The 18,563-nt window shown below is 47.1% G+C and overlaps 5 protein-coding genes across 5 annotated transcripts; 3 read left to right on the top strand and 2 right to left on the bottom strand.

Moving 5' to 3' along the window:
- Positions 1–2,365: 2,365 nt before the first annotated feature.
- Positions 2,366–5,903, top strand: BDV27DRAFT_97496 (putative importin beta-5 subunit). Its single transcript, XM_032078103.1, has 3 exons — positions 2,366–3,347; positions 3,410–3,939; positions 4,006–5,903. The coding sequence occupies exons 1-3, from the start codon at positions 2,529–2,531 to the stop codon at positions 5,771–5,773; spliced, it is 3,117 nt and encodes a 1,038-aa protein (XP_031933142.1). The 5' UTR covers positions 2,366–2,528; the 3' UTR covers positions 5,774–5,903.
- A 1,679-nt stretch (positions 5,904–7,582) lies between these two features.
- Positions 7,583–9,178, top strand: BDV27DRAFT_171286 (class I SAM-dependent methyltransferase; the record flags this gene model as incomplete). The annotated part of the gene is made up of 3 exons (XM_032075564.1): positions 7,583–7,621; positions 8,033–8,749; positions 8,824–9,178. The coding sequence occupies 3 exons, from the start codon at positions 7,583–7,585 to the stop codon at positions 9,094–9,096; spliced, it is 1,029 nt and encodes a 342-aa protein (XP_031933141.1). The 3' UTR covers positions 9,097–9,178.
- Positions 9,055–10,290, bottom strand: BDV27DRAFT_119965 (phytanoyl-CoA dioxygenase family protein). The gene has a single exon (XM_032064982.1). The coding sequence runs from the start codon at positions 10,200–10,202 to the stop codon at positions 9,261–9,263; it is 942 nt and encodes a 313-aa protein (XP_031933140.1). The 5' UTR covers positions 10,203–10,290; the 3' UTR covers positions 9,055–9,260.
- A 2,770-nt stretch (positions 10,291–13,060) lies between these two features.
- BDV27DRAFT_97481 (heterokaryon incompatibility protein Het-C-domain-containing protein) lies at positions 13,061–16,237 on the top strand. Its single transcript, XM_032078102.1, has 4 exons — positions 13,061–13,339; positions 13,401–13,548; positions 13,601–13,759; positions 13,816–16,237. Exons 1-4 carry the CDS (start codon positions 13,243–13,245, stop codon positions 15,878–15,880), a joined length of 2,469 nt encoding a protein of 822 aa, XP_031933139.1. The 5' UTR covers positions 13,061–13,242; the 3' UTR covers positions 15,881–16,237.
- BDV27DRAFT_140732 (D-mandelate dehydrogenase-like dehydrogenase) lies at positions 16,164–17,303 on the bottom strand (the record flags this gene model as incomplete). Its single annotated transcript, XM_032069717.1, has 6 exons — positions 16,164–16,379; positions 16,414–16,566; positions 16,619–16,720; positions 16,773–17,084; positions 17,121–17,185; positions 17,219–17,303. The coding sequence occupies 6 exons, from the start codon at positions 17,301–17,303 to the stop codon at positions 16,164–16,166; spliced, it is 933 nt and encodes a 310-aa protein (XP_031933138.1).
- Positions 17,304–18,563: the final 1,260 nt, after the last annotated feature.

Here is an 18,563-nt window from a genome sequence, read left to right as displayed (position 1 = left end):
CTGTCACGTGGTTGCGTCATGGGTGTGGATGCGTTGCAGAACTCTCAAGCAGAACAAATCCTCCTAGAAAATAAAATTTGAAAACCAAAAAAGGAAATGGGTAAGGCGAAATAATGTCATAGTACATACATCCATGATACATCCCTATGGGGGGCGAACCCGGAAAAACATAAAATAAAATAATAAAAAAAAAAAACAAACGCTATGACAAGAGATGGCAAAAAGTTTGCATTATGCATCATTATGACAGATGTGTTGATGGCGAATACAATTTTTTCTCTTTTCATCAATATTTAAAAGGATAATAAAATAAGATTAAAAAAAAAGAATAGCTTGAAACAAAAAGAGGCATCGGTATGCTCATCACCGATTTCCCTCGTATAGATCTATACACTACTCCGTATAGCTTAATTATGACCCTCACTCACGCCTGTATCCAAGACAAAATAATACCTATGATGTACATACATAGTGACACATACGGCCTTGTACAGCATGCTGACTAAAAGATTCACTACAGACTGCATCGTACAGTGGTCTACTTTACCGCACTAAATATTTCTAAGTGCTTCTCTTCTTTCCCCACCAGATTAGTCCCTACCACCTAGTGAAAGTGTAGTGGGTGGGATGAGTCGCTCCAGTCCACTTAGCCGATCATCTCGCCTCTAGTAAAGGCGAAACCTGAATCGACACTTAGGTAACAGCAGTAACAGTGGTAATATTCATTCTGCAGTACCCGTACTCCGAGTAAGCCTCTTACATATTGGTCAATTAGTAGAAGGGGAGATTAAAAGGACTACCTAAGTAAAATACTAAGGGGGGTGGTGGGGGAAATCAAACGAGATAAAATACTTATATTATTAAGAATAGATCCTAATAACTAACATATCGGTACAAACCATAAAGAGTATGGTAATACCACCGCGGCATCAACTATTACTCAATTTTAGCCTTAGTTTCATTATGGTCTCTTCATTAGCTCCACGCCCCTTGCTTTTATTACATCGATATAGTATGGAGTACTTTGATTGTATTGCATAAAAAAGTAATCCAGTACGGTACTAATAGGGAATTAGTCCCATTACTGGTAGCATTAATGCTCCTGGCTGATTCGATATGCAGAGGATCTGGATTGAGTGGTAGTTACTGTTTGGAAGGGTAACTACATACTATGTACATACCTAACTTATTGCAGATCTTATACCTTTCTTCCTTTGAACTTAATCCCTTGGTGGCAGAGCCAAGCAGAAATCGACAGTAATAAAGAAATGTGAAAGGGGAGAAGAAGGTAATCGCATGAAAAACGAGTTTTGATTTCTGATGTTTGATAATTAGGTAGTCGTTTGTATATAACGTACCTGAGACGACCGCTGTATGGTATCAACTATACTGTATGTACATACATACATGGGATCTACCAAAGTACCTTACCCATGTATGTATGGTACCTGCTCCGCACATCCATACTTCTACTAGACAATTTTCCTAGGAATTCGCCCCTCAGTTGAACCATCTAAGCGGAAGATACAGTTATGCCGAACTACCCTTTATGACCCCCACTACAATCGCCTATGGGAATGGTCAGTTACGTACGATTTCCACCCTAGTCTGAGCAGCACAGCGGGTAGCACAATAATACTGTGATTATGCCATTCCGAATGATCTTCTGCTATTTTGCCAAGTACGTCCATTTTGTAATAAAGAATTTCAGCCATCTACGTCAGACCAGCATAGAATACACTTCTGGGGTTCATCATCTTTGCACCTGCCAAAAAACAAAACGCGAGGGGGAAAAAGTAAAAGAAGTACAGCACATAAAGACCTCTTAGTTCTGCACTTCCATAGGGATATGTCTTTACCAATGGACATGTGTCGGATATTACTGCTGTGTGACGGTATTCCCTCTCCATAAGCATTCCAGTATTGACACCAGTTCATTACATACAATTTGATAGTTTCAATAAAAAAAGACTATCCAATCTGATGTACAAGGAAGTAACCTTTTTTTTTTTTTTTTCTTTCTCATTTTATCTACGAGGAGGGGAGAAGCAGATATGAGAGATTGCAGTGAAACTAAAGAGAAGGGGGGGAGAGACAGAGTAAAGGAAACAATTAATGACCTCAGGTCGGTACTCCAATGAAGACTATATTGTGCAGCAGAGGTCGGTTGGTAAAGAAGACTTCCGTTCCCATGGTTCTCCGTCACCCGCTATGGGGCGGGTCCCGTCTTTATCGCACTTATTATTAGTTTGCTCCCACGAAATTCCAGTCACCGCCTTCGTTTCTGCCTAGTTCTATTATCTGCCCCTCCTTACAACGCGCCAATTCGCGGTCGTGTCGAATAAGTGATAGTACTCCCAAAACCTATCAGTGTCACCAACAGGGACAAGTGCCTGTACAGAGAGCCTAGTTTGTATTGACGATTGGCTCAAATTTTGTGTACTTGATCCCTTCCAGCGAGTCGTATTCGACTGCCTTCTATCAACTAGACTAGCCTTCCGCCTCGATAAGTACCAGTTCCTTCCACCATGGAGCAAGAGCTCCTGTCGTTGCTTGCGGACACGCAATCCCCGGTCGCTGAGTCAAGGAAATCTGCTGAGCTTCAACTGCTTCGTCTCTATTCGAACGAGAACTTTCCTCTTTCCCTCGCCGCTATCGCTTCTCACGATTCCGTTCCTACCAACCTCCGCCAGTCGGCCCTATCAGTACTACGCACCTTCATCGCTGCCGCCTGGTCCCCGAATCTAGATGAGTTTAAGGGCCAAATATTGATCAGTGATGTGAATAAGTCTCAGATTCGCAGGGTCTTATTGGATCTGGCTACTGTCACAGAAACCCCAGACCGCAAAGTTAAATCTTCTGCAAGCTTTGCGGTCAGTAAGATTGCCAGCGCCGATTTCCCCGAGCAATGGCCAGAGCTCCTTCCTACGATCCTCCAGATCATCAACGATGTCAACAGCACAGCTAGCGCTCTGCATGGTGCGTTGAAGGTCCTCTTGGACCTGGTAGATACAGGGTTCAACGAAGAGCAATTCTTTAATGTTGCCAGGGATCTTCTTACCTCATTGTTTAACGTCGCAACCAATGAGTCAAGAAAACCTATGCTGCGAGCCTTAGCTGTCGCGGTGTTCCGCTCGTGCTTTGATACGTTGGAGATGGTACTCGAGCAACACAAAACTGCGGTCAAACAATTTATGGACGAGGTGCTTGGCGGCTGGTTTCCTTTCTTCGTCTCGACTCTGAAGGCACCCTTGCCGCAGGCTCCCAATGAGGAAGAAGAACGCAAGGAAGGTGAAGTACCTTCGCAATGGAGAGGTATTATTGGACTCAAGTTACAAGTGGTCAAGGTATATACTCCTGACACTGAATGTTCTACGGTCCTTATGCTGATCGTACATGATTCTGTTAGACTTTGATGAAGATCCGAATGGTCTTTCCGGCTCTTATGACGGGCCAGAGCCCGGTTTTCTTCTCTACCATATGGACAGAGCTGTCCAATATCCAGGCTGCCTACCATGAGTTCTACATCAACGACGAGAGACAAGGCCGTCTGGAAGATGTGGACGGACTTCCTTATACTCTGGACTTTTTGGTCCTGGAGGAGTTGGATTTAATCCAAACATTAATCAAAGCACCCCCTGTAAAGGCAGAACTGCAGCAGCAATTACAGAACGCAGGGCAGACTGCGACAAGCTCCAGTTGGCTGCCCGAAATTCTGAAGCTAGCCAGCTCATACGCGCAGATCACCACAGAGGAGGAGGGCTTGTGGGACATTGATGTAAACCTTTTCCTTTCAGAGGAGACATCTGTCACAGCCAACTATACCCCTCGCACATGTAGCGGTGACCTGGTAGTCAAACTTGGTGAATGGCTGAAGGCTCTCACGGCCGAGGGCTTACTTGTCTACTTGAATAATGTGTTTGCTGATTCGTCTTCCACGTAAGTATTCCTCTGGTGTGCGAAATGGGATCAGAAAGTGGATCTAACCTGCGATTCGGACGATAGTTGGAAAGCCCGCGAATCGGCACTTTTCATTCTGAATCAACTTCTACGAGACTTCCACGAGGTGTCCCAGCCGATTTCCCCAGAATTGGCCGCTGGTTTCAGTACCCTTATTCAGTTTTCCCTCCAACAGGAGCATGAATTTCTTCGAGCTCGTGGCTATCTTGTCGCTGGAATCTTAGCACAAGTTTCAGGTGAAGCCTTTAGTGCAACAGCCGCTTCCTACCTCGAGGCAACTTTGAAGGCAATCTCGGAAGATCCGTCGGAAATTGTTAAGGTTTCATGTATCCGGGCCCTGCAGGATCTCATGCCTTCCCTCCCTGCTAGCATGACAGCTCCCTTGCAGGTCTCAGTGATTTCAGCTATATCGGATTTCGTCTCTGAGCACGACCTTAGTGAACCTTCCGACAGTGACGACCTCAAAGTTACACTCGCGGAGACGCTCCGTGATACAATCATGGTGAACCCCAGTGTGGTCCTCTCATCTATCGCCATCGATGTTCTTTTTAACATTGCCAGCAATGGTGCTAACAATTTCCAATTAACAATGATTGTAACCGAGGCTTTTGAGGATATTGCAGAATCTGTTGCAGACCAAGGCCATGATTCCTTTGTCCGTCTCTGCGAAAAAGTGCTACCTTCATTGACAGGGGCCATTGATGTGGGGAATCTCACACAAGAGAATGCACTGACAAATTTCGCTGCGGACCTTCTGCGAGCGCTCGCAGAAAGAGCCCTCGAACCTCTCCCAGCTGGGTTTGTTGAGGCCGTCATGCCTAAGCTGAATCGCCTGTTGTTGGATTCGACCGACGCGGAACTTATTCGCCCGGCAACCGAAGCTGTTAGGCATATGCTTTCGCACGACTTCAATCAATTCATCACGTGGCATGATCCACAAAGTGGAAAAGAGGCAACTGAAGTTGTCTTGGTGATTATCGATCGGTTGCTGGGTCCTGCCGTTGACGACAATGCTGCGACCGAGGTAGGACAATTAGCGGCTGAATTAGTGGAGAAAGCAGGATCAGAAAGACTTGGGCCTTATCTGCCACAACTTTTGCGGGCGGTCGCTCAGCGACTTGCCACTGCCGAGCAAGCCCAGTTCATCCAAAGCTTGATTCTCGTCTTCGCTCGGCTCACTCTGATCAGCGCGCGTGAAGTCGTGGATTTCTTGGCGCAGGTGGACATTGGAGGTCAGAGTGGACTCCCCATCGTGATAAGCAAATGGCTAGAGAACTCAGTCAATTTTGCGGGGTATGACGAAATCAAGCAGAACATTATCGCCTTGGCGACGCTTTACAACCTCGAAGACCCCCGGTTAGCACAAGTGCAGGTTAAAGGCGACCTTATTATACAGGACACCGGCCGCATTAAGACACGATCGCAGACCCGCAACAATCCAGATCAATATACGACTGTGACTGCCCCATTGAAAATCGTCAAGGTCTTAGTTGAAGAGTTAGCCGCAGCGTCAGGAAGCAAAGAGATCGATGCGGCCACGGCTGCAGCCCTTGAGGAAGAAGGCAGTGACGACGATGATTGGGAAGATCTTCCTAGCAACACCCTTGATCTCAGCCTTGGAGTCACTAAACAGGAGCTGATGGCGTTCGGAGAGGGTGGCACAGAGGGGGTGTTTGGTGTGCGCAAGCGTGATGACGAGACGCAAGCTTTCTTGTTAGACTTTTTCAGAAACGCATCCACCAAGCCGGAGTTTCAACAGCTCTTTGCGGCTTTGACGCCGGCCGAGCAGGACAAACTTCAGAGCTTAGGATGAGAATTGGACCACTGATATACAATGCAGGGACTTTGTGAAGGCCCACCCTTTCTCTCCTCGGTGGTTTGCTTTTCTGTTCTGTTTTTCGCGTAGCCTTTACCTCGCCCAACTTAAAATGTGGAAAATAAAGGCGTAGGGCTTCCTTGTACCTGCCTGTATGTAATTATTTCCATAGAATGTAGATGATGACGACTATGATCGTGGTGAGGCAGAATAGGGTTTACGGCTGCGATTGTGCGGGTCCGGAACACTGATTTGGTCAATTATTGCATATTAGAAAATTCGAATGAAGTGTACATACTTTGGAGTACGTGCATTGCATGAAAATTCGGCCCCCTACCAACACAGCGCAAAGGCCCATGATCTGCGCCGACATAACTATCCTGGTTAGGTAAAGGGCCGTCTGTGGCACAATGAGATGAAAACTAGCGTGATATTGTGGTTGCTCAACAGTGGCGCCAATTTAACGCTATTATATCTACTTACTACTACATACATGTTTTAATTGTGGTGACTGGTCTTGGCGCAGATGAATGATATGAGCTTTTGAGGGGTTATTCCATATTTTCCGCGCTAAGTTCCAATGATGCAATTACACGGAGTTGTACTCCGAGTATGTGAGTAGTACAGTGCGTAGTGCTACCAGTTCACCTTGAGCACTAGTATAGTAGGACAGTATGATCTGTTACCAATCGGAAACATCTCCTAGATCCATAATTGTTGGACTAGATATGCATGGTCTCCAATCCAACCCCTGTTGAGCCACACGAAGAACGAATAACCGCCTGATTTATTTTCCCAAGGAGTGCACCAACATGACTTGTCATATCATTTCTGGAACCATATAAACCTACCTCCAGCTTGCTTTTACTTAGAGACCTACCACCTCAGCGAACCGTGTACGACAGTTACAGTCAAGCCATGCAAGGTATATTTTACATCACTTAAGATGGGGGGTGGTACATACCAAGTTAAACTGTCAGTCGATCGGTACGATGTAGTAGAATTTCTGACGGGGACTAGGTACTAATTAGGTAGTATGCTCCAAGTCGGGCCGGGCGACGAACATCTGGAGTATGGAGAGTGATGATACCTTATGCACGTAAAGTAGGTACGGAGTAGTGCTACCTCATCCACCCGACAAAAGTGGCTGATCGACCGAATCCGCAGCTTTGATTGGCCTTTCCGGCGGATCCGGCTAATGCGGGGTTTCTAAGCTGTCGTATTTTCAAACTTGCCTCAGTATTCTACTTGTATGTACAAACGTATACTATAAATTATAGGACTGAAGAAAGACACAACTACTATGATAGAGGAGTATGATCATTAAAAGTAAAATCTGGACCAGACAAACTGAGTTTTGGCCGGATTGGCTAAGTGATTCCAGGCGCATCGAAGGTGTCAACCAGTTACACAAAGGGTTCGGCAGCATTGGCAGAGGACGAATCAATTTTCGGCGGACAATACCAAGCAATACCCCGAACCAGTGCCCTGGTGCCCTGGTGCACACCGCCACCGTCAGCGGACCCGACATCCTCTCTCTTGGGTCCAACCCCTGCTGCCGTAAGTTGCAATTTAGGTTTCCCTAATACTCTGTACCTTCTCTATATATTCACGGTTTACCCCTCTATATCGGAAGTGTCTCTTTTTTCTTCTTTGCTTTGGCTTTTTCCTTTCTTTCTTTCTATTCCTCTTTCTATCTCTCTCTTCTATATATAAATATTTATCCCATCTCTAATTTCATTTTCTTCCCCTTTTCGTATTTCCTTCGCATACTACTACCGAACGCTACATTTCCACCAAGCAACTATGGTGCATCCTAATCTTGACGAGCATATCGTAGTCGATGTGAGACACTTTCCCTCCCCGTTTCTGCAGCTTGAATTCCCCTTCCTTTCCGTTTTCCCTGCATCCGATGAATAACGTAAATATCTTCCGCGCATCATAAAATCCCCCAACCCTCTTTTTTTTTTTTTTTTTTTTACATTGGATGACTTCCCTACCCTTGAAAGAGCAATTGGCCTTAAATATACACCGAGAAATATATTATGCGCAGAATGTGACCAATTCCCGTATCATAAATGGTGTCAATCTATGTTTTGTTCAAATTTTGCATCAAATGTTCTGCCCGCTTAGGGTGATCCGGTCTGGGAATCCGGATCGCTCTGGACGAGTTTTTAACCCTCATGCCGAACCGGCGCGTGGTGCTTTCGAGCTCTCTACCACGGCCTCAAGAACGTTCATTGACCCCACAATAAGACTAGTGACGAAGACTCCCTCTGTGACGCCCAATCTATACTCGACTCCAACCTAAGTCTTCACTCCACAGTCCGAGACTACGAATATGAAAATGGCCGCCGCTACCACGCCTACAGAAACGGACAATATCCCATGCCAAACGACGAGGAAGAGCAAGACCGTCTAGCATTCATGCACCACCTGTTCAAACTTCTCCTGGGAGGCGCCCTATACCGCGCCCCAATAGAACAAGTCCAAACGCCGCAGCGCATCCTCGACGTCGGCACCGGCACCGGCATCTGGGCGCTCGACATCGCCGAGGACTTTCCTGATGCCGAGATCGTCGGCACCGATCTGAGCCCCATCCAGCCTAATTGGGCGCCCCCGAACTGCACTTTTCTCGTCGATGACGCCGAGAGTGAGTGGGCGTTCAGTCCGAGTGAAGCTTTCGATTATATCCACGTCCGCAGCTTGGGCGGCGGTATCTCCGATTGGAAGCAGTTTCTTAATCAGGCGTACAACAATGTCAAGCCTGGTGGCTGGGTTGAGATCCAAGAGTATGAGACGTGGTTGCGTTCTGATGATGGCACTGCTCAGCAGGCGTCGCAGCTTATGGATTGGCAGGATAAAATCGATGAGGCGAGTAAGAAGTTTGGACGGCCTATGAATGTTGCTCCTCATCTTGCTCAATGGATGGAGGATGCTAAGTTTATTAATGTGCAAGATGATGTTTACAAGGTATGTGAGAGCTCGTATTACTTACGTTTCGGGTGTTTTGCTTTTTCAGAACAGATATAACTGACAGAAAAAAGGCCCCTGTGGGTTCATGGCCCAAAAGTCACCGGTTGAAGGAAATCGGAAGAGTGGGCAAAGTCACACTGTACGAGGCTGTCGAACCGTATACACTAGCCTTGTTCACTCGGGTGCTAGGCTACACGCCCGAAAAGGCCCGGGAGTATGTGGACAAAGTGCGCGCGGAGCTCCTTGACGGTTCCCACCATATCTACGTGCTATACCACTATGTATACGGACAACGGCCGCTGGAAGATGAAACTAATGAACAAAGTATGAATATGGATATATAACGAAAATAAGTGACACGCATGTATAAGGAGTATCTTTGTCTATAATTTTTGTTGAATACCCTCAGTGTTAGCCAGAACGATTGGAGTACATAGGAACGTGAACATAGCAGATGAGCTAATAAAGAAAAAAATCTGCATCTTATACACTACTAAAAGATATACCACTATCCCTGAAGAGAGTAACCCACACCCTCACCAGTACCCATAGCCACCAAGTTAGCCCTCATCTTCTCCGCCCGCTCCCCAACCCCAAACGCAGCATCATCGCGATGGACCCAAGCTCCAACACCATGCTGCAAAACTGCTGTAGCCCGCACCTTCTTATCCGCCTCATTCCCAGACACGCCCTTCAACCCAATACTACCATGCAGCGTAAGTCTCGTCTCCTCCCCGCCCTCAGGCTTACCGCGATACACTCCACGATGCAGAATATTACTATCATAGAAAACCGCATCACCAGGCTGCAACTCCACAACCAACTGATTCGGCATATCCGGCTCATAAGGATCGGCCTTTCTCTCCGCCTCAGTCCTCACCCGGCGATGCGACCCGGGAACAACAATAAGCGACGCATCAGGGCAAAGCGCCAAATTATACTGCGCATGACTCTGCTTCCCTTGAGGACTCTTCGACTCCAACAAGTTGAGCTCCTCCTCCGGCCCCGCCGTCTCGGGAATATCATCGCGATGCCAGCGCAGCTTGAAATCCTTCGTCTCCGGCGCAACCAGTAAATTGAATAGCTCCATGACCAGGGGCTCCTCGCCGCCCTCGGTGCGCTTCACGCCGAGGAGCTCCTCCGCGACTGCGAGCACCTTCTCGGAGAAATAGAAGCGCGCGAATTCGGCCCGGCCCGGCATCTCGGGGTGCAGGAGGTGCTGCACACCCCAGATGCCGCCCTCCGAGGCGGGAGGCGGCGTTGTCGGCCAGGGGGGGAATTGCTTTGGTACGGTGCGGAAGTGTGGCCAGTGGCCTGCTCGGGTCAGGGTGATGGCTTTTGTGGATACGGCGCGGAACTGGGCGACTTCTTCGGGGGAGAGGAGGGAACGGACGACGACGAAGCCGTCGCGTTGGAGGGCGTCCAGATGGGGTGTTGATTGGACTGTCATTTTTTTTTTCCTTGTTTAGTTATACTCAAGTAGATGTTATTGTGTTGGTGTGTAGATTATTGGAATGAATTGACGATGGAAGTTGAAGTGGGGAAAGGCAAGAAAAAAAAAAAAGCTCATGGGAAAAGCTGGAGAAGAATCAAATTTTTATACATGACGATAACATAACAATAGATTTGTGTAGTATCTGAACATCCCATACAACTTCATTCTATTACCCAACAATGTCGTATACGGAATACTACGTCGGGAACAAGCCCCATACTACCCAGAATCCATGATCTTCGGGGGTCTCGTTTATATTTCCAGGAAATTCGGTCGTGACTCGGATCGGATTACCCCGCGGCTGCCCCAACTGATAGAGAATAAAGCGGGGTTTCTTTGCGTTGTTCGCGAAGTTCCACTCAAAGTTACACTGCGGCCGTGGATGGTTACATACGTGTGTGGTATGATTATGGATGGACCTACCTATTACTTTCTAGTAAGGATTTTCTTTTTCTCGTTTATCTTGTTTAATATATAAAAAGAGTCAAGGTTTCCATTGCTCCGGATGATTGCATTCTTAAGCTCCGAGGCTTATCCAGAGCCTAATCCTGATTAGGTATGGTGTTTTAACCTTGGGAAAAAGCAGCGAGTAAAAAAGGGTAAAAATAATATTAATACAAGCATATCGAAGAAGCATGAGACATCCCTACAACACTCGTACATGTCAAGGAAAAGCTTCGATCAATTCCCCCGGCCTTCTCTCTACCATGCCTCATTCAGGTCAAACCGCAGTCGGATTTTTATTCACAATGTCAGACGGCACTCCCAACTGTACCCACTGACCTGAGAAATCCACAATCGCCAGGAGCATGTCTGCCGTTCAACAAGCACCTTCAATAGGTCTGGTCACCCACTTGGCAGATCACTTGTCATTACGGCTCCGTGACTGTAGGTCTATGAAGATAAGGGAACCCCTTAGGTACCATCCCCTCGAAAGCCTCTACCGACACCCCCATCGTAGCAGCCATGCTAGCTTTGGTCCGCCTGTTAGTTTCATCTCCGGCGTGTCTATCTTTGTAGAACTCCAACGTGCGAACCAACTCCGTCCTGGAGAACACTTCAGAGTAATCATTGACTCTCGCATCAGACGACCTGACCACCGCAACGTCACCATGAATGTCCCCGTTGAAGCACCGACTCACAAGTGGGTTCCTCGGTGTTTCTGTCTTCTCATACTACTGGTAAACATGATAATGCCAACGATCAACAGGTCTGTGGGAGAAGAATTTGCCTGGTTCAAGAATGCCACCTCACCTGGCTCTTTTCTTCAACTCCGTCAGTTCGGCAGACCAATCACCGTATGAGTCCAGGGGCATCGGTTTAATATAGTCCGCATCGGTGGGATTCTCTTTCGCCGGGTCAATGGGAGCGGTGCGGATGAGGAAACAGCTGTACTTTTTTGCCCCCGTGCACGCATTTTTGTGTGTTTCTAATAGTCTTTCTGGCATGCTGAAGAGCAGTATGCTGCTAGTTTGCAACCTGTGCAGCGGTGCGTGCCTGGGTTTTGCCAACTCGTTGAGGAGCAGCTCGGCATGTCCCCTTGGGTTATCATTTTTGTAGTGTACCAGTCGGTTGAGTAGAATAACATCTACTTGGCTTGAAGGTGCAATGACTGGATTTTGGGATCAGTGCGTCTCCTATTCGGAGGACACATTTTTTAGGCGGTGAAAGAGTTCAAGATCATACAATACAAAGAACAAAGCGAAGTTGGGCATGGCTGAAACCCTAGCGTGAAGCTGTTGTGACGGTTGTTTTACAAATGATTCACATATGCTCAGTCAAACAAAGGACGACAAGGCCCGGATAACTGTCATGAAAAGAGAATATTTGCATTACCGAACTAGATAATATTTTAATACATATTGAAGGTTTTTGTGGTTTTTACCCATCTATACCTAGTATACTCTGTAAGCATGGTTTTCTTGAAGGCTAAGTTCAGGTACAACGGAAGTACTTAGCCGAGGATCGCTTGGTCAGCGTGCCTCCGATTCAAAATATCGATCCCATGCATATCATTGCCATTATTTGATGATTATGAGTCAATTTCAATCGACCGGGTTCCACTTTCCATCTTCCGAGAATGAAGATCCATGAGCAGTGACCAATATGGGATGTTAGAGATCGTGGACTAAGAAACGTTGATGCTCGCTTGTTTCGATAAATACGCTAACGTATGGTTTGCCGCGATGATATCAGCTGAAATATGGAGCCCCGTATTCGACTGTATATTTACGGTGTTGGCGAACAGACTACAGAGGGTTCGTACAAGTATGTAACATAGTATGGTATGATGGATACAGTGGTTCGGTCTGTAAATTACCCATCCATTTAACCCCTCCTCAGGGCCCCAAGGCTACTAAGAGTGGTGCCACTCGATTAGCCCCATATACCAAGGAGCTACCGAGAGGAGGTCCTTTTAGAGTGCTTTAGTGCCCCATATTTATCCTTGGTCGAGGTTTGTCAGCTTGTCACTTACTTCGGAGTATTCTCTTCCACATTAAAAAATACTCGTACCTGCTGTAATACGGACCCGAAAAGAGCCCTTAGCGTACAGTACTGAGTACAGAAGCTACTGCACGGATCGTCAGCCTCACAAAGCTCAGCCAGCCTCTAATTCCGTAGGGAACCCTTAATGGTTATCTGATGCTGGTGGCGGGGCTGGCTCTGAAATCATCAGGAAAGACTTTGTCACTCTGCCGTGTGTTGTAGATCAGAACTAGCCAAAAAGGAAAAAACCAAGAAATTTTCCTTTCTTAAAGCTGCAAATTATTTTCGTAGAGCGGACCTTACATTTTCTTCTCGTAAAAATTTTTCCACACGCAATTGGGGAACAAAGACTCCTATTCAGCTGTTTGTGTCTTTTGACTTGCTCCTGTGAGTCTGTGACGCCAAGCGCTTAAAGCTTATCTTTCCCTCTCCTCACATTTTACCCCTCCGCGGATATTTTTCCTTCAGATTTCACAACGTCAACTACAGACCTGCAGCCATATTAACGATGGCGTCAGGGATGAATATGGGCTTCAATGCCCTTCTTATTTTATGTGTTGTGCTCGTCGTGCTTCCCTCTCAAGTCCAGGCATTCGGTGCTGGCAGTATGTGACCTCGGCTTTGTCGGTTTCCCCAAAATTATACTCTGTCATCTGACATGATTAGATATCGCTTCGATCTCCACCGTTGAGGGCAAGAACTGGCGCCATGGCGATATTGAAGATATGCTTAAGACCGTTGCCTTCATCAAAGGCCATAAGTGGACTTCCACCATGATCAAGCGCGTCTATTTTGGCAACTGGTTGCGTGATTAGTGGGTCGCACCTCTTACGAAGCTATCTGCTGCACGCGTTAACCCTCTATAGCTCCCAGGCGATGGACGTCGGCACCCTCAAGAGTGTTCAAGCTGACACCATCCGAATCCTTGTCTGGATCCTGTCTTTCATGACTTTCGGATATGCGACGGCGGAGTTTGAGGTCACATCTGACAGGCTCGGAACTTATCGTCCCGAGGAGCATATTGAGTTCGTATATCTCTCTATGTATATGAAATTGTGTATGGCTAATGCTTCTTCACAAGCAACCCAAAGGACTATGCCGACAACCAAGATGCACGTCAGTACGATTCTCGGCTGCGTGGCCCGGTGCGTCAAATTGAGCTCGATATCGATCCCGATACCGGCATGAAGAACTATATCGCCAACGAACGAGGTGACTGGTCCACGAGTTCTGGGTATATCAAATACAGTTTGGCTCGTAGTATCCATTACGGAAGGCTGTATAGCAGGAACGGTAACGAGGAAGACCTCTGCGAAGCTTTGCGGTGCCTCGGCCAAGGACTCCATACTCTTGAGGACTTTGCAGCACACACGAACTACTGCGAACTTGCGCTTCGTGAGATGGGCTTCCGTAATGTATTTCCACACACCGGCAAGCGGACTGAGATGAAAGTTCAGGGTCACCGTGTCTACCCTCTCGTAACAGGAACATTCGGTATGGTTGATTTCTTCCATTCCATGCTTGGAGAAGCGACCGATCACTTCACCCAGTCAGAAGTCAATGAAATGGATATTGCTCTGGGAGATGCACAGTCAAATACATCTTCCGGCTCTGCTAGCGCCTTGACAGCACTGCTCGGCAAGGTCCCAGGTACGAGGGACCTTGTTAACGAAGCTGAGGAGCTCAGGCGTCGCTCAGACGAGCAAGAATCGAGAAACAGGCACGGCGGTCAACGTTCAGGCTATTCAGCCCGTGGATCTACTCGATCCCGTGACGACTTCGACACAGGCAGCAGCCGAGGCTTTGGCGGCGAACAAAGCAGGTCTGCCAGAGCTGATGATTCCAATCAGGGTTCTTCGGGCGGACTGCTTGACTTCGATGCAAGCAAGACCATTGATCAGATATACCCTATCCTACAGTTCAGAGATAATGTCGTGCGGAAGCTCTCATCCATCATTGAGAATATCCCCGGTCTGGAAACACTGGTCGAGACGATCACTGAAACTCTGACCGTTTTTGTCATGTCTCTATTGGCGCCCTTCGTTCGTCCTATCATCAACGCCGCCTCCAAGCAGCTCCAGGCTGGCTCCTCTAGCGTCATTGATGCTTCTGGCCAACACCAGTATGAACCATGGACTGACCCTCACTGCACCGACCCTACCCACTCCTTACTGTCCAAGGATCACTTCTCCAACATTCTCAATGAGCCAGCTGGTCAAGTCGCTTCTGCCATTCTAAAATATGTCGCACCTCGCGTCCTGTACGCTTGGGAAAACACCAACATCTCCGAGCGGCAGGTTGTGGAGGATTGCCTCAAAGTATTCCATCATCCCGCTCTGAGGGATATGCGCAATGAAGCACATCGGACCATGTACGAAGCAGTCGAATCTTGGGTGCAGTCGAGGCCGGATCGTGGCTCTGAACTGGACGATATCCTCAGTGCCGAGGGTGTGAAGGCAGGAAAGAACCAAACAGGAGAGGGTGGCCACTCCCATGGGCACGGCCATAGTCACAGCCATGCAGCTCAGAAGCCCCATAATCAGTCAGGACAGTCACAGTACCGCCCACCCCAACAGCAGGAACAGCAAAACCTGTCTTCCCCCTTCGACCAACTTTCCAGCCTTCCCATTCCCGGTATATCTAAGCTTAGCAGCGCTTTCTCTAGCTTTGGACTGGGTGGCTCCTCGAGGAGTGACGAGACTTCGCAGCAGACTACACCTCCACCTGAGCCTCAGTATCAACAACACCATCAGTCTTACCATGAAGTATCTCATCAACGCCAAGACTATGAATCTCGCCACCAAGGCTACCAGTCGCATTACTCCGGGGGCGATTATAGCAGCCATAAGAGTCACCAACACGGTCATGGAGGTGGAAAAAGTGCAGACTACTACAATGAATCATCGTCCAGCCATGGATACGATGATTACTCTGAATCTCAAGGACACAGCCAACGTCGCCATCACAACAGTCATCAGAGTCATGGCGATGATCAAGGTTATAACTCTAGATATAACCTAAGATCCAGGGAAAGCCACAGACCAGACTACAGAGAAGGGTATGACTCTGAATATAACCAAGGCTCTGGGCAAGGCTACGGACAAGGACATGGCGGCGGATATGGCTCCGGTGGATCCCGTTGGTGATCCTGAATCATGAAGAAATGCTCTGTATTGCTTCTCTTGTAGTATTTGGGGTTAGTAGGTGTTAGAGTAGGGGTAAGTAGTTTACCGGCTAAGTGGAAAGGCATGTGGCGGTCAGCTTTGTGATTGAATCAGCGCAGTTAGTAGCAGGCTCAGATGTGGGTCCACGAGAATGAACAAATTAATTTTGTTTATTCGAAAATTAAGTATTTTATACTCCTATCTCATATACCGGGTAATAGAATCCAACTAATAAAACAGAGCTCCTGTCTCTTTATGTGTCCTCTCAGAAATGACCTCGCTGTTGTTCTGGAATCGGTGTGAGTAGCTTGCCATTGCTCAGGGCAATCTCTATGTTCCGCAAAGTCAATAACTCCATCTCACGCTTAGTCTCGTGTGTCGTCGTTCCAATATGAGGTAGAATCATAACTCTGCTGTTATGTAATAGACCCGGGTGGATAATTGGCTCGTTTTCAAAAACATTCAATCCAGCAGACGTTACCTTGCCGGTTTGCAACGCTTCTACTAAGATTTACTTCATCAAGTAACGAGCCTCTTGCTGTATTGATAATAACCACGTCATCTTTCATTCTCTTGAACTCGGCTTTTAAGATGATATGTCGAGTTTTCTCTGTGGCCGGTAAATTAAGGCTGATGATATCTGAATATCGCAGAAGTTCATCGAACGGCTCATATTCGGCGTCTCCTGTTTTTGACTCAGTCCGATGTACTGCTGAAGACTGAGAAGAAGCAAATATCCCTATCTTCCTTATCTCTAGGGAGCTTGGAACGATTATGATAGATTATTTTCAAGCCGAATGTACGAGCCCGATGCGCAATAGCCTGCAATCATTTAAGCCAGAAGCAACCACATATACCTGGTTCCAACACCCACCTGTCCAATAGCACCCATCCCCAGCACCCCAAGCACCTTGCCCCCGGGGTCACGGCCTAGAGGTGTATCGCCTTTCCATTGTCCTTTCCTAATACATACTAAAGGTATCATAGCCTGGCGCAACACGCCCAACATCAAGAACATGGCCACATCGGCCGTGGCATCCCCAACAACATTCGAGGTATTAGAAATCTGTATACCCCGTTCATTGCAAGCTTTTATATCCATCCCGTCGTATCCCGCGCCATTAAGACAGATAAACCTCGATGTTGGCGGCAGGGCGTGAATAAGCTCCTTGTCGAATGGCCCAGTCTCGGGTGTTGAATTCGTTCAGTAAAGTGCTGCAACCCCATCCCATGTTACAGATTGACAGTTCTGTAAGAATCGCTGTCGATTGCCTGTGAACTGATGTGCTTTGTATTTGGTTTGGAGTTTGGATCATTCACCCGTGCAATGATAGAGTTTGCCGATCAGGAGTACACTTGGTTTTGGTCGGATTGATGCTGCTATGTGTTTGGCGATGGTTGCCATATTGTTCTCTGTGTTTTGCTTTCTGGGGTATGGTTCTGTATGTGATCAAAGACGGGTGTTAGACATCTTTACTGGGGTGTAAATACAAGCTCTCCTTGCTAATAGCATGGCGTTATGGCGTTCGGCAGAGTGGTCGGCGAAAGTTGCCGGGGCCGAGGCCAACATCCCTGCAGTGCCTGTCCTAAAGCTATGGCTGAGTAGACTTGATAGTAGCCTGACTTGAGAGAATTTTAATAATATAATTATGTAGATATATAATTTCTGTTTATTTTCTCATTTATTTCTTTCCTCATATATAGGTAAGAGCTAGACATAGATATCCACATCTAATCCATATTGACCAGGTAAGGTCTTCCAGTTACCACCCCGGCAGTAATATGCTTAGTTCATAGGTCTGCCATCAGTACATTCATGTTTCTGGGCCTTTTGCAGAAACAGCATTGTAGTCTATCGTAAGAAACTTGATGGCTCTGCCTACGCCAATCATCCATACAAGATCAAAACCCAGCAGCAAGTATGGCTTTTCATAGGGCTAAAATCGGGCCGGGCCGCTACAAACAGAAGCAGGTCATTGGGTTAGATTAAGTTATCGTATAGAATGGTCTATAAATATAGTAAATAACTACCCCGTGTTTCAATTACTTTCGATACACTGGCATCTTGCATTCTCATTCGGGCTGTACCCTTGCGTGATGCACGTCAGCCACAGCCGTGCGACTACTAGTAACTACGACCCGATTGTGATGATAAAAATACAGTCCAATAAGAAAGCGTGTAGGAATCTTGATAAGTCTGTATTTGGTTGAATGCATAATTGCATTGTACAAAGTATGGCTCGCGTGGGTCGCATAATCCCCGGTCGTCACGGGCTCCTTCCTATTATTGATGCGGCGCAGTGACTTTGCATGAAAACCCCCCAGTACATTTTAGCGCCCTCAGAATTCCTGGCCTCCATTTCCAAACACACCATCGACTATTCTCCTGGACTACTCGAGGGTTCTTAGCAAGCCAGAGCTTATCATCTCTAACCGCAATTGTTTCAGAAGGCAAGGCTGTGGCCTACATTCTGAAAAGACGGCCATTCCTCGAATCGGCATCTGTTACAACTACCATATATGGTGCAAGACTCCTAATATGACGAGGCCTCTAGCACCACTAGAATAGATGCTAAAGTAGCGCTTGACAAGGGTAACGAGGCTATGTTGTATTTCGCAATCCACTTAGTGGTGCGGGGAATCCTCAGGCAAGGCACCCTCGTGG

The sequence above is a fragment of the Aspergillus caelatus genome (assembly GCF_009193585.1).
Source record: "Aspergillus caelatus strain CBS 763.97 unplaced genomic scaffold BDV27scaffold_6, whole genome shotgun sequence".
Classification (NCBI taxonomy): domain Eukaryota; kingdom Fungi; phylum Ascomycota; class Eurotiomycetes; order Eurotiales; family Aspergillaceae; genus Aspergillus; species Aspergillus caelatus.
This window is presented reverse-complemented; position numbering and strand designations above follow the sequence as displayed.